This window comes from Myotis yumanensis, unplaced genomic scaffold, assembly GCF_028538775.1.
Source record: "Myotis yumanensis isolate MYYU_CA2020_CCGP unplaced genomic scaffold, mMyoYum1.0.hap1 SCAF_8, whole genome shotgun sequence".
Lineage (NCBI taxonomy): Eukaryota > Metazoa > Chordata > Mammalia > Chiroptera > Vespertilionidae > Myotis > Myotis yumanensis.
Window position 1 is genome coordinate 27,928,642 of NW_027223759.1, and position 14,860 is coordinate 27,943,501.

The 14,860-nt window shown below is 37.0% G+C and overlaps 1 protein-coding gene across 8 annotated transcripts in view; it reads left to right on the forward strand.

The window, feature by feature from the left end:
• AGFG1 (ArfGAP with FG repeats 1) overlaps window positions 1-14,860 on the forward strand; it is a 70,785-nt gene that overhangs the window by 10,431 nt on the left and 45,494 nt on the right. For all 8 annotated transcript variants that reach the window (XM_070422297.1, XM_070422300.1, XM_070422296.1 and 5 more), the window contains exon 2: window positions 546-639. In XM_070422297.1, coding sequence (XP_070278398.1) covers window positions 546-639 — 94 coding nt within the window. The remainder of the gene's footprint in view (window positions 1-545; window positions 640-14,860) is intronic.

The following is a 14,860-nucleotide window of genomic DNA, read 5'->3' on the forward strand; positions in this document are numbered from 1 at the left end:
TTGAATTGATGAAGAGAGAGAACTTTATTCATATTGTTAATAACTTTGCTTCCTTAGGTTAGTTTAATTTTCTAAATTAGTCTCAAATTTAAAGGTATAGCTATTTGATTAGAATATTTGTGTAGTTCCATACATAACACATTATCATATTTTCTTAAAAATGAAAATATTAAATAATCAATTACTTTTTGAATTCTTTACCATAGGGCTCTCTCACATATATTGTCTTCTCCCTTCATCAAAACACACTAAAGCATTGTTTGTGTTTCCTAGAAGGTCATGTGTTATAGGTACTATGTATTTCTAACTAGGTAGTCACTGAATTTATCTCTAAGTATATTATTTAGTGTGGGTCTAGCCAAACTTACCTTGACATATTTGTTGTGGGAATTAATAGTTCAAAATAATTTTAAAGATACCTTTAGTTTATGAAATAAAAGCATTGTTCCAAGTTTAAATGTACTAGCTAAAAATGTTTTGCATTGATGTAGAATTTTAAAATTATAGTATATAATAGTAAATTTGTAAAATATTTTCTCTCTTAGGCGAGGGTTAAATCCACCACACAGGGTGAAATCTATCTCCATGACAACATTCACACAACAGGAAATTGAATTCCTACAAAAGCATGGAAATGAAGTAAGTGTTTTTACAATTTCAACTTTTTTGTTGGCAGCCATTTTAATAAGATTTAATAAGTTGTTTAGAATGGTGAATTTCACTGTCTTAAAAAAAGTTATTTTTGTATTTTATATTTAGGTATTTTAGTATATAGTCATTTAATTTATTTAGAATTAATGTTTGCTATCTAAGTACTTTGCTTTAACCTGAGGTGAAATACATATATTTAAAATTCATCAGTGATGACCATAAAAGGCATTTTAGAAGATGTCTAGTATTGGAGTAACTGTTAGTCTTCGCTTTAAAAGATTTTTTAAAAAAAGAACTTTATGGTGCTATCGTAAACTTTTGTTAGGCTGTTGTGTGATCAGCTTTCACTTAGCTCCCCTCCTTCCTATATACTACATTTTATGTGATTTTTAATGTTATATTGAACTGGTGCTCAGAAGGGAGGAGGCTGGTAGTTCTGAGGGCACAGCATAGTGTCATGGGAAACCCAGTAGTGTAAATATTTGGAGAGGAGTGTTGTCCTTCCACTCTGTTTTATTGGGCTTCCAGTAATTCCTTTCTGTTTGTTTGCTTTTTTGTTTTTAGTTCCATATTTTGCATTAGTAAAAGATGGTGATGTAATATTTTTTAAAAACTATTACAAAAAAATCATAAAGAAAGTGGGCATATTTTATGACCTCGAGTAAGGATGAGCCAGTCACCTAATTAATTAATAGCCATTATACTTTTACTAGTAGCCCGGTGTACGAAATTTGTGCACATTAAAAGGGAATTAATTAGCGGAGATATTTTAATATTGCTATTTGCCCTTTCTCTATAATAGAAGTGTGAGAGATGAAAGGAAATTAGTAAAATGTATATGAAAATAATATATAAATTTATTAATAAATAAAAGTAACAAAAGGTATAACAACAGAGGCATGATATAAAAACGACAAAAACATGATATGAAAACAACAAAAATATGATACAAAAACAACAGTGATGCAAACAATGACTGATAAAGTGATTAAAATTATTCTGATATCTCCCTGTACACCACATTAAGAGTGAAAACACTTTCAGAGTGCTTGACTAATTTCCCTTGTGATGAAGTATTTAGAACTTTAACTAACGTCACATGCTCTTTAAACTCGAGAGAAAGCAACATATAACTGAACATGTGCAAAAACGGTTTCAGGTAGGAATATGCCTACCCTGTCTAGAGTTTGTCCTTGTGATTTATTAATAGTCATCACAAATGCTGGCATCACCGGAAACCATCATCGAATCAATTTAAATGAGAGGCCAGTGTCGGATGGGGACAAATTAATTCTTGGAATCAGAACAACCTCTCCTTCTGCAGATCCTGTTAATACTTCAGCTTCGATAATGTTAGGTCGTAATCTTTTGATAATAAATCTGGTACCATTACAAAGACCCCATTTACTATTGAGATTTCTCAGTAGCATGATGATTGCACCCACTTTCAATTTTAATTTGTGACACGGCACTCCAGAAGGAGTAATACTATTAAGAAATTCGATGGGAAAATTTTCCTTTTCAGCATCATCTGTGGAATCAATGGAATCATCACTCAAATATGTGTGAAAATCTCCATCGAGTATATCCAAAATTTCTTCATTTAATTTTTGAACATGCTCATTTTTTGGACAAAGAATTGCACGTTTAGATATATTTTTAATATTATCTATAGATATAGTATTTCCAAAGGTAGCTTTAATAATAGATCCATTACAAATCATTTCACAGGGGATTTCAATAATATCCATTCCTAAATGAAAACTGCTATCAAGTTTGCCATCTCCAAGTTTTACTAACCATCCACTATAAGCAGAATCCTCTGATCTCATATTTGTTGTAAGAGACAACTTTCTGAAACATCCCCAAACATTGCAGTACTTGACACTTGTTTGTACTATGGCCGATCCCATAGCATGTGGTACAATACTGAGACATTGTCGAAAATCCCCTCCAAGAAGGAGAACTTTCCCACCAAATACAACATTCAAACTCATAATTTCTCTTAGTAATCTGTCTATGGCGTTTATAGCATGACTGGATGCTATGGTGCATTCATCAATAATGAGAAGTTGGGCCTTTTTAATAGTTTAAGCAACTTCACTCTTTATATCGAGTTTAGAAATTGAAGTTTCATTTAATGGAATCAGTAATTTATATTGGGAATGAAAGGTGCTTCCACCGAGAAGTAAATTTGCAGCAATTCCCTGTAGACGCTGTGGGTAAAACAGTACCACCACGACCTCTAATATAATGTATTAAAACTTTATACAGATATGCAGGTGAATAGGATTCCTAGCTGGCAGGCACCTGACAACAGGCTGGCCACCTGTCGATTCCGTGAGGAATGGGGCTCCCTCCTCCCTCCTGTCAGGGTCTGGGGTGCAGGTGAATTGGGGTTCCTGGCTGGCAGGCCACTGTCAGCAAGCTATCCAGCAGCAGATTCTGTGAGGAATGGGGCTCCCTCCTCCCTCCTGTCAGGGTCTGGTTTGAAGGCCGGCCACGCCCCCTTTTGGGCCAGACCCAGAGTTCTACCACGCTGTGGCCTCCGCCTCAGCAACCCAGGACTGACTGCTGCTGGGTGCTCCTGGTGCTCCGAGGGTAAGTTCTTCCCTCAGGCCTCGCGGGAAACAGCTCGGGGAGGGCGCAGCCCTTGGCAAGGCAACCCAGGACTCAGTATTTCCACGCTCCGCTCCAAGGGTGGGTTCCTGCCTGAAACCTCGCCCTCTGGGAAACAGCTGGGGGAGGGCGCAGCCATTTCCAAGACAACCCCTGCAGGACTGACTTCCTTCCGGTTGGTCGAGCTTTGGGACGTGATATTACACCCAGGGTTTTTATTTAAGTAGATAGGCAATTCATCACTTCCAATAAAGGAAAGAGTAGTTTCGTTGTATTGTTCTGGTTGTATTTTTTTGATACAAGAGAAGTTAAGTGTTAAGATTTTATTAGTTTCAATCTTCTCTCACCTTCAGAAGATATATGCAGGCATATTTCACTCTACGTGTCTTTCTTCCAAATACTTGCTAATAATACCTTAAACTTGCTTGCCTACTTGTGATGTACATGTGTTTTTGGTTCTAAAATAGTGAAGAAGTGTAAATTCAAGACTTAATGAAATATTTTTAAGTACATGGATTTCTAGAAGTGAGCACTTTGCAGTTTCCAGATTTTATAATCAAGTTCCAGACTGATTGTGGTACATTATAGGAAAATCTAAACCTAGAAGGAAGTGCAGAAAGTTTGTAATGACATTTCAGTATAGAATAATATATTTACAGATTAAAATACAATTTGGACTATTTGTATAAATTTTAGAATTGGCCTAGTACTGAAAATTTTAAATTACTTTCTTAAAATGTTGACCTAGTATGCAAAATTTTGGACATCAGAATGAAATCAGAAATAAAAGTATATTATTGTTTTTTTGTGTGTGTGTTTTTTTAAAATATATTTTATTGATTTTTTACAGAGAGGAAGGGAGAAGGATAGAGAGCTAGAAATATCGATGAGAGAGAAACATCATTCAGCTGCCTCCTGCACACCCCCTAGTGGGGATGTGCCCGCAACCAAGGTACATGCCCTTCACGGGAATCGAACCTGGGACCCTTGAGTCCGCAGGCTGACGCTCTATCCAAACCGGTCAGGGCTATTATTGTTTTTTTAGATTAAAAGTCTAATGACTGTAACAGAACTGGAAAGGTAACAAACAGCTCATTGGGGAAATAAGTAAAAATATCCAAACTTGTTAGTTGATAAGTTTAGGTGGAAATTGGTGCCAAAATATTAAGATTTCTCAAAAAACAAATTGTGGTTATGACACTTAACGTGAGATATCTCTTAAACATTTTTAAAGTGTATAATACAGTGTTATTGACTATAGACACAGTACTATAGGAGATCTCTAGCACTTACTCGTCTTACAGACTGAACTTTTTACCCATTGAACAGCACTTCCCCATTCCCCTTCCCAGCCCCTGGCACACTGCTGTACTTTCTGCTTCTATGAGTTTGACTATTTTAGGTCTCATATAAATGGAACCATACAGTATTTGTCCTTCTGTGACTGGCTTATTTCACTTTAGCAAAAAGTCCTCAAGATTTATTCATGTCTCACATATGTCAAGGATTTCTGAGGGAACATTTTTTAAGACTATAATATCAAAATGAATTTAGAAAATATGAAAGGCGCTGCTTGATTTTAGATAACCCATTATGTCAAAAGATAGAAACAAAATATAAATATGAGAGATGACTGGAATGGGTTCATGACTCTTAAATTCTAAAGAGTCAGTCAGATTGATAGGCCACTTGGAATCCTCACCATGACAGTCACTGAGCTCAATACTGTGGATGCAGTTACAGATCTGTGTGCATCGGCTTAGCTGACATAACACTACAGTTGAATTGAGGGAGACAGATATGTAACATATTACAATATGGTGTTAGATAATTAACACTACGGTGTCGGGTGAATTTCCCGCCAAAATATAAGATGGCGCGGGCAATTATTTAGGTTTCCCGCGCAAAATCAGAGTTAGTTTAAAATGCCTATATCTTTTGAAGTATGGGTTCGATTGAAATGAAATTTTCGGTTTCTTGTGTAAAAAATGAAAATTTATTCAATCACAGACATTTTTTTATCTATTCAGTACATAAATAATTCGATATATATAAACTAAATACGAAAAACCCAAAAAATACTTATTACCTAAAAATATACACATATTTTTAAAGTTTAAAATAAAATTTTCATAATAAATCAAAACAAATAGAAATTAATAGTTTTTTAGCGTATGATATTTTTCAAAACACGCCCCTTTATGTAGAGGTATATTGCAAAATTTGCACATGTAGCGTGTCTCACTGCGCAATTTATGAACGGAACATACGTGACACCTTCTCAAAATGTTTTTCTTTTTTCCACTTCCGACAATTGCCTGTAACGTGTGCTTTCTCATGTCCATCGATAGCCTGCATGGTGGATCAGATGTAGGTGGTTTAGCCCGCATTCCAGAAGTAGACGGTACTGGTTGAAGGTCTGGAACAATGTCCATGTCCTCTGGAATATCATCCGTCAACCAGTGGATAGCTGTTTGTTTCAAAAACATTTTAAAACCCATTTTTCTTTGCCTCACTGATTTGTAAACTGCATAAGAATTAAATAATGCGCAATTTATCATATACATTGCCAACCTTTTTGTCCATTTGACCGTCCTCCGCAATATCGAATAATATGAAAGGTATTGGTCGGCCCGGTCAACACCTTTCATATGTTTATTGTAGTCAATGAGTGCATTCGGTTTGACAGTTTTCTTTTTTGATGTTCTGTCAATATTCTGACTTTCTTCCATCTCCGCAGAATGAATCGAAGAAATCAGGTATACAGGCTTTTTTGATTGCCACACTTGTAACAATATATCATTTTTCCTTATAAATTTTGTTTCACCTTTTTGCAAAGAAATTGTTTGAAAATCTTTAGGTATACCTTGATTTTTCCGGATTGTTCCACATATTCTGAATTTGTTTTTCATAAGTGCTTCACAATTTGCGACGCTATTATAATAATTGTCCATATATATATGGTACCACGAATCAGTGTATGGAGACACTACTGTTTGTATCGTTTCCAATAATCGCTTTCCTTCGCCGCAATAAATTTCCATGTTACAGATATATCCTGTATCACTTTCGCACAACAAACGAACCAATATTCCATATTTAACAATCTTGCCAGCATTATATACCCTAAAGAATAATCTTCCCCTCCAAGGTACGATCCCTTCATCTAGTGATAATTGCTGATGAGGTTTGTAAATATTTATAAATTTAGGCACAAAATAATCTAGTACTGGTCTCACTTTGCAAAGCCTATCTGATTCATTTACGATATCCGCATTATTATTGAAGTGCCAAGCTTTCCATATCTGTCGGAACCTGTCTCTCGTCATCGTTTTACCAAAATATGGCATCTCCGTCCATGGCTCCATGGTCCAATAGTCATCTCTTCTATCTTTGCGCACCTGTCCCATGAGAACAATTAACCCTAAAAACTTCTTCATCTCTTGAGGGGTTATATCTTTCCACTTTAGGCTTTTTTTTGAAAGTTTGAAATTATTCCTATTTTGATTATAATACCTGTTTGACTCCTCTACAAGAAATTCAAAAAAATCATCTCCGATAAATAATTTCACGGCATCTTCTATATTATTTATAACAGCATCTGTGTTTAATCCTTGATGCCCTAAAAAATCTTCTAAGACTGGTGGATTATCAACATGCGACCATTCTTCTCTCCCGCCTTCTATATCTGACTCTGAGTCAGAGCTGGAGCTCGAAATTCTTCGTCGCCTCAATGTCCTGGGACGCACCATTACTTCATCATCACTAGAATCTTCATCACTTGTACTCGCATTTTCAAGATCGCTATCACAAGAATAATTGGACAACTTGTCTGCACAAAACTCATCATCACTATAGTCTGAATGCTGCGACATTCTAGGTTAAAGCAAATAAAAATAATACTAACTGAAAATAGCGGTACTCCGATAGATATCTGATATAAAAAAATAATTATTATGCGAACACTTTGCGGAACGATTTTATTTTATTTGGTTAAAAAATTCTATATGAATGTCTTTATCACAATATATTTAAATATTTAAACACGTAATAATATTCACAAAACTCAAAACTAAAGACGTCCGGACACAAGAAGTATTTCTCAATAACTATTCTCTTTGCATGGTGAGATATCCAGGGATATCGGTTATAAAATGAGAAAACAATACATTGGTACCCTAACGGTATTGTACTCGACCAGCGCCATAAAGTGTTCTCTACTTACAAGGGATTTTTATGATACCTATTACCCCAATGGGTATGAAACGGTTCGCATACGCAGGTAGGTATCTTTGTGAACGGCAAACAAACAAATATTTGGTAATACGCAGTTACAATCGGCCCGAGTTTACACGTTTCCCGCACTCCACCGCAAATCTATATGAACCGAGTTAAGACGGCTCCCGCGGAGTACGCGCAATTCACGCGAGCCGACTTAACTCGTTTCCCGCAATCCAAGTGTTAAGATGAGTAAGAATTTCAGAAGTTATATGGTGACAAGGAGAGTGTTGGGAAACTCTCACAAAGACCATGACACGTTTGCTGGTTTTTGAGAGAAACTAGGACTTAAGCTGGCAGGAAAAGATATTGAAGGCAGAGCAAACACTGCACAAAGAAAAGGGAAATTTGCAGTAGTTCTTACTGTTAGAAAACATACTGACCTTTTAAATGCTTGTTAAGGAATATAGGCATACCTTCTTGTGTCCCTAAGGACATCTTAGAACCAAAATATTCAGGTAGGTATATTTGATTCTTTACCATATTAGCAATATCTGTGTTCTTAAAAACCTAAGATATGTGTAAAATGTGAGGACTAATATTATGAAGTGCAGGATGTTTGGTACAACTTCATAAAAATACAGACTTCAACTGCATGTGCTTTATCGTCAGTTTACCATATTTAAACCTTTAAATCTTAAAGACAACATGCATACAAAAAAGTATACAGATTTAAACTATGTAAAGAACCATACTTAAATCACATACAATTTTGGGTGAAAAAGGCACTATCATGCATCTTGTATGTGAATGGGTTCACACGTGAAGATGAGTACTTCTGAAGTTAAAAGATCGAAAGTATATTGACTTTGGAAGCAGTCTTGGATCTTCTGCCCCCAAGTGGGAGTTTTAGTGTTCTGAGGGGCATGTTGAGTTGTCACACCTGGGGGTGTTACTGGCTTCAGCAGGTAAATTCCATGGTTGTTGGATGGCTCAGAATGTGTTGAAAGAAATAACCTACATTACACATGCTTTTCATATTCTTCCAGACATTTTTGTATGGGAAATACCTGTTAACAACCATCTGCATGTATAACTTAAGTCTATTTTACATGCTTGCATTACTGGTATAATTGTAAACAACTTGTTACCAAAGAAAGTCATGCTGCCAAGTCCAGAATTAGGATGGGAGGGGACTGCCAAGTTACCTGGCAAAGGGCATGGGCACAGGGAAGCCAGTAATTGAGACCATCAATGCAGTGGCTTAGCACATGTGAATATCTAGAGATGTTTCACTTTTCATTAAGAACTTTGAAAATTGTTTATTGTTTGGAGAATCACAACACTGATGACAACACAATTCATGGTATTTGGGTCATTAATAAAGTAATCTGTATTGGTATGCTTTGGTAGCTGTGGTAAGCAAGTAGTGTTATTACTATATGTGTCAAGGACACGATTGATATTTCTAAAAGTATGTCATTAGTTTCTACAGGTATGGCTTGCAAATTAGTTGACTAGTTAAGTATCCTCAGATTCCAACAATGTGTTCACTGGAGCAGATGTATATGTTTTTAGGTTATAGAATATAGTATGCCAGAAGTTAGTACAATATTTTGCAGCAAAGCAGTTTGCATTTAGCATTTGTTGAAATGGGTTTTGAGATTTATTCCAAAATTAAAATATTTCCGCATATTATCTTATAATGCTTTCTTTTGTATCAGAAGTTGCTTTAAAAGAGTGTGTGTATGTAGTGGTTTCACCCATATGTCTTCTTTCATGATATGGGTAAATCATGGCTCCATAGATATAGAAATTTCACTATTGGGTTAACTTCTGAATACCAGAGTTAATGGAAGGAGGGCTGATGAACAGTGCTATAGATAATGAAATAAAAAGAAAATGTAGAAGTAATTTTGTTTTGAAACCTACAATTTTTCTTTTCCAGTAGCAAATTTACTTTCCTGATTCTTTTAGGACTGAGTGTAAATGGTTACTACTGATGCTCCACAGGCATATAAACTACATGTAGAAAGGAAATCATGCATTGATTGACAGTATTTGATCTTTATGCTAGACTGGTAGCCCCCATCGTGCGATATCGTACGCAGTAGGCTGCCCGCCGCTTCCATGGGAGCCGGTGGGAACCGCAGCGCGCCGCTGGGAGCCGTGCGGCTTCTGCAGGAGGCGGAAGTGAGCCGCTGGCACCCGTGGGAGCCAGGAAGGAGCCGTGCTGCTTCCGTGGGAGCCAGGAGGGACCCATGCTGCTTCCATGGGAGGCGAGTCCGCCGTCTCCTCTCTGGGCCTGTGCTCGGCTGCGGAGGCTACGGGTTGGCCCCTCTGTCCCTGTCCCTGTCCACTCCGGCTCCAGGGGGCCAGCCTGATCCGGGGTGCGGCGGCTCGCCGGCCCCTTGTCTCTGTCTCCATCTCCGCTCTGGGCCTCACTTGTGTGCACAACCTCCTCCTGTCTGGTCATGAACCGTTATGGCGTCCCAGCCTAATTTGCATATTTCATATATCCTATCTAATAATAGACAAACATGGTAATTGACTGTACCTTTGCTGTGCCTCCCATTGGCTAGTCAGTGTGATATGCAAATTAACCATCAACAAGGTGGCTAATTTGCATACTGAAGACAGGGCGGGACAGCGTGAGTGCGAGCCGCCATCCAGGCCCCCAAGTGCGACCCTAGAAGCCGCCTGCCTGCCGCCCATGATGGATCCGATCCCTGGTCGCACGCCGGCCCCAGACGCCCCAGAAGCCACCTGATATGGCAGTAACTCTATCAGTAAGCACTCTGAAAGTCAGTGGAATAAGTGCACCAATTAAAAGACAAATTATGAGGGTGAATCAAAAACAAGACCCACTTTAAATATAAAGACACATATAGATTAAAAGTAAATGAATTAAGCTGCAGCCTGTTTAGCTCAATGGATAGAGCATTTGCCTGTGGACTGAAGGGTCCCAGGTTCGATTTCAGTCAAGGGCATGTACCTCAGTTGTTGGCTTGATCCCCAGTCCCTATCAGAGCATGTGCAGGAGGCAACCAATCAATGTGTCTCTCCCTTTTCCTTCACTCTCTCTAAAATTCAATGGAAAAATATCCTTGGGTGAAGATTAACAAAAACAAAGTAAATGGATTAAGTAACATTGAAGAGATTATAAGAAAAATATATTCCAAATTTTGTTAGTTGTATAATGGTTATGTTTAAATTATTAACACCTAAGAAATTGGGTGAAGGGTACATATAATATGCTGTAGTATTTTATAGGTTTTTTTTACATGTATGAGATTATTTCAAATTAAAATATTAAAAAATTTAAAAATTAATAAAATATTAATTGAAATGTATCTGCATTACATGAAAAATCTCCTAATTGCTTCTAGCATAATTTATTAAATTGTGCTAAAATTTACAAGGGTTCAGTTAAAAGATATCTTAATTCTAAATGATATAATAGAAAATGTATAATAGTGCAGTTATAAGCACTTATCTGAAAATAAAAATGTAAAGAAGTGAATTTAAAGAAGGGATTAGCCAAAGAAAATATATGCACAACCCATGGACACAGACAACAGTATGGTGATGGCCAGAGAGAAGTGGGGGGCAAGAGCTGGGTAGAGGGGGCAAAAGGGGGGAAATAGGGACATCCTATATAATAATAATAAAAGGCTAATATGCAAACTGACTGAATGGCAGAATGACCAGTTGCTATGATGTGCACTGGCCACCAGGGGGCAGACGCTCAATGCAGGAGCTGCCCCCTGGTGGTCAGTGCACTTACATATGGGGAGTGCCACTCAGCCAGAAGCTGGCTCATGGCTGGCCAGCACAGAGGTGGTGGCAGGGGCCTCTCCCACCTCTGTGGCAGCACTAAGAATATCCAGCTAACGGTTTAGACCCGATCCCTTGGGGGCCTAAGCCTTTAGTCGGACATCCCCCAAGGGGTCCTGGACTGCAAATGGGCGCAGGAAGGGCTGAGGGACCCCTCCTCCCCCAAGTGCACAAATTTTTGTGCACCGGCCTCTAGTATATATATTATAAAAATAACCCCCAAATACCAACTATTGTTTTATTGTTGTTGTTAATCCTCACCCGAGGATATTTTTCCATTGATTTTTAGAGAGAGAGGAATGGAGGGAGGGAGTGGAAGAGAGAGAGACATTGACATTGATGTGAAAGACTAGTAGCTATTTTCTAAAGCATCCTGTTCTATAAACTATAATATGTGTTGGTCATTCTCAGTACAGAATAGTGGACTCTGAAAAGTGGAAGGCCAGTATCCGAAAGAGCCTAACGGACATTATCAGAGCAGAAACAATAAGCTTTTGAGTGAATCCTAAATCAGTGCATGGAACTATTATATCTTTTAATTGAAAACTAAGCAATCTTAACTTAAATTGTTTCTCTATAGGGAAATAGATAAAGTTGGGTGGGGCTTGTTAAATATTTCTTGAGTGTAGTGGTTTTGTGCATAAAGGATCAGATTGGACTTGGCAGGTTAAGATTATTGGACAAAGTGCCTCTGAGCCTCAATTTCTACAAGTGTAAAATAGTAACAATAACATCTTGATGTAAAAAGGTTGGAATGTTTTGAACTCAGGCAACCTATGAAAATTCCCAGCATATTTCTTGTTGAATAATAGAGATTCATATGCTTATTGAATCAGGATCTAAGATAGATGATGTTAATAGGATTATTAATATTAGTTTTACTCCTTGCTCAGAGTACCAGTAGTTTAATTAGGGGGATTTTTCATAAAATATAATAGTGTCATTTATATTAATACTAGAGTCCCGGTGCATGAAATTCACGCACAAGTAGTGTCCCTAGGCCTGTCCGGCAATCAGGGCTGATTTGTGGGGCGACATGTGGGGCGATTGGGGGGCCCCCGCTCGCACCCCCCTTGGCTGGCCTGGCGCCACCCACTCACCGGTCAGGGCCTGCGGGCTGAGGGCAGCTCCTGGGTTGAGCATCTGTCCCCTGGTGGTCAGTGTGTGTCATAGCAACTGGTCATTCTGCTGTTCGCTCGATTTGCATATTAGGGTTTTATATAGATAGATTTGGGTTATGTATTTAAACTCTTGGAGCATTTTAACTTTGAATTTACGTGAGCTTAAATAATAATAAAAACAGGCAGTTTTTTTACATGTTAAATGTCATCATTGAGTGGCAGAGTTAAGTTTCATACTTAATAGTCCAGGATTTACATGTACCTTGTTGCTTATAGCAGAAGTGGAGAAACATTTTCTGTAAAGGGCCAGATAATAAATATTGTAGGCTTTGCAGGTCATCTATAGTCTCTGTTGCATATTCTTGTTTGAAAGTATAACCCTTTAAACATGTGAAAACCATTCTTAGATGAAGAATAGCTCAGAAACAGGCCAGTGGTTCTATTTGATCTGTAGGTGGTTGTTTGAAGACTCTAATCTGTGAAATTCCAATATTTTCAGTTCACAATATAAATCCTTTTATAACTGGCTTTTTCTTCATTCCCAGAAGAAATGTTTAATAACGGTGATCTCAGTTTTTGTTTTCCATATCTGCTCTCTGTATTCTAGTCTTCTTGCCATTTTGCTGATGCTATTTTATTTATACTGAATCTTTTTTGCAAGGCCTATCAGAATTTGTATTTTCCTGTCAAATCTTCCAGGAGTCTTTTAGCCCAAAGGGATGAAAACCTCCACTCATATTTTAAACTCTTTTAAAAAAAAAAAATAGCATTCACTATAACATTTTATATGTGTTTTTGTTTTTATTGCTCTCATTATTTCTTCTTTATTAGACATTTCTATGGCATAATCTTTCATATTTGTTCATTATACCTAGAGCAGTGAGAATATATGAGTATAATATCTAAGGGAGTTTCAAACTTTATACACATGTGAGTTTTATTAAAAAATTCAAATTTAAAATATTTTTTGGTTAAAAGTCCTGGGTCCTACTCCCCGGAGATTCTGACCCTGTATGTGGATTGAGGTACAGGAACATCTGTATTTTCAGCCAGAATCCCATGTGATTCTGATGCTGATTGCTGTGGACCACCCTTGAGAAAATCAATATAGAATCTAAAGGTTCCAGACTAGGGCTCAGAACCTGTGATCTGGTTTCAGCAACACTAATTGATGAACCTTCTCACCTTGGGCAAACTTCTTTTCCAGAGCTTCATTTTCCTTTGTAATCCATGGTATGTACCGGTCCTGCCTATTTCATCGGGTTGATTTGAAGATAGTGTATGTGAAAATGTTTTGAAACTGACATAATATGTAAATGTAAGATGCCAGTTTTATGTGCAAAGATATCTTTTCAATTGATGCCTAAGCTCAGGAAAAAAAGCATCATATAGGAAAATAGTGTGCTTTGAACTGAATTCAGTGAGTTCAGTGTAGAGAGAAATTTTTGCTGAATTTCAGTCAATATAATGGTATTATTTTTCCATGTTGAGCACTCTTTTTTTAAAAAATTTAAATTCCTTATTGTTGAAAGTATTGCATATTGTCTCCCTTTTTCCCCCATTGACCTCTCCCCGGCCACTCCCACCCCCCAAAACATGCCCTCATCCCCCTATTGTCTGTGTCCATTGGTTATGCTTATATGCGTACATACAAGTCCTTTGGTTGATCTCTTACCCCCCTTCATACCCTCCCCTGCCTTCCCTCTGAGGTTTGATGGTCTGTTTGAATTTTCTATGTCTCTGGATATATTTTTGTTCATCTGTTTACATTGTTTATTATTATGATAGTATTAATAAATATGAAATGTTAGCTCATTAATGATGATAATAACATTAAAACATTAACTATAAGAATTTAATTACCTGAGAGAATATCTGCCTAGTGAAGTATTTGAGGTTTAAGACCATCTAACTAAAATATTGAGGCACACTGTTGAATTATTTAAAAGGATATTTGTTTAATTTGTTATTATTTGTTAAGAAATACACATATGTATTTTGAAATAAAGGCATGATGTTAGAGTTCTAGCTGAATCTAATCAGTAGTAACATAGTAATCTTTAAAATATACAGAGTGTATTCTTTTATACTAATTGTTGGCTTTCAGTGAATATCTAATTAACAAAAAAATGTAGGAAATATTATCTTTGCTTTGTACATGCTGTAATATGTGGGTCTTTTTGAATGATGACTGATAACCCATAGTATCTAGAAGAAGCCAGATGTTAGTTTGTGACTATGAGCATTTATTTAACTTTTTGTTGCATTGATATCCATTCCTCTCAGCCATTCCAGCTCCCTCTCATCTCTCAGCTTTTCTTATTTCTTTCTTGTCATTGTTATTTTTTTTAAAGTCTTATTTGAGTCTAATCTATCTATCTATGTATCTATGTATCTATGTATCTATCTATCTA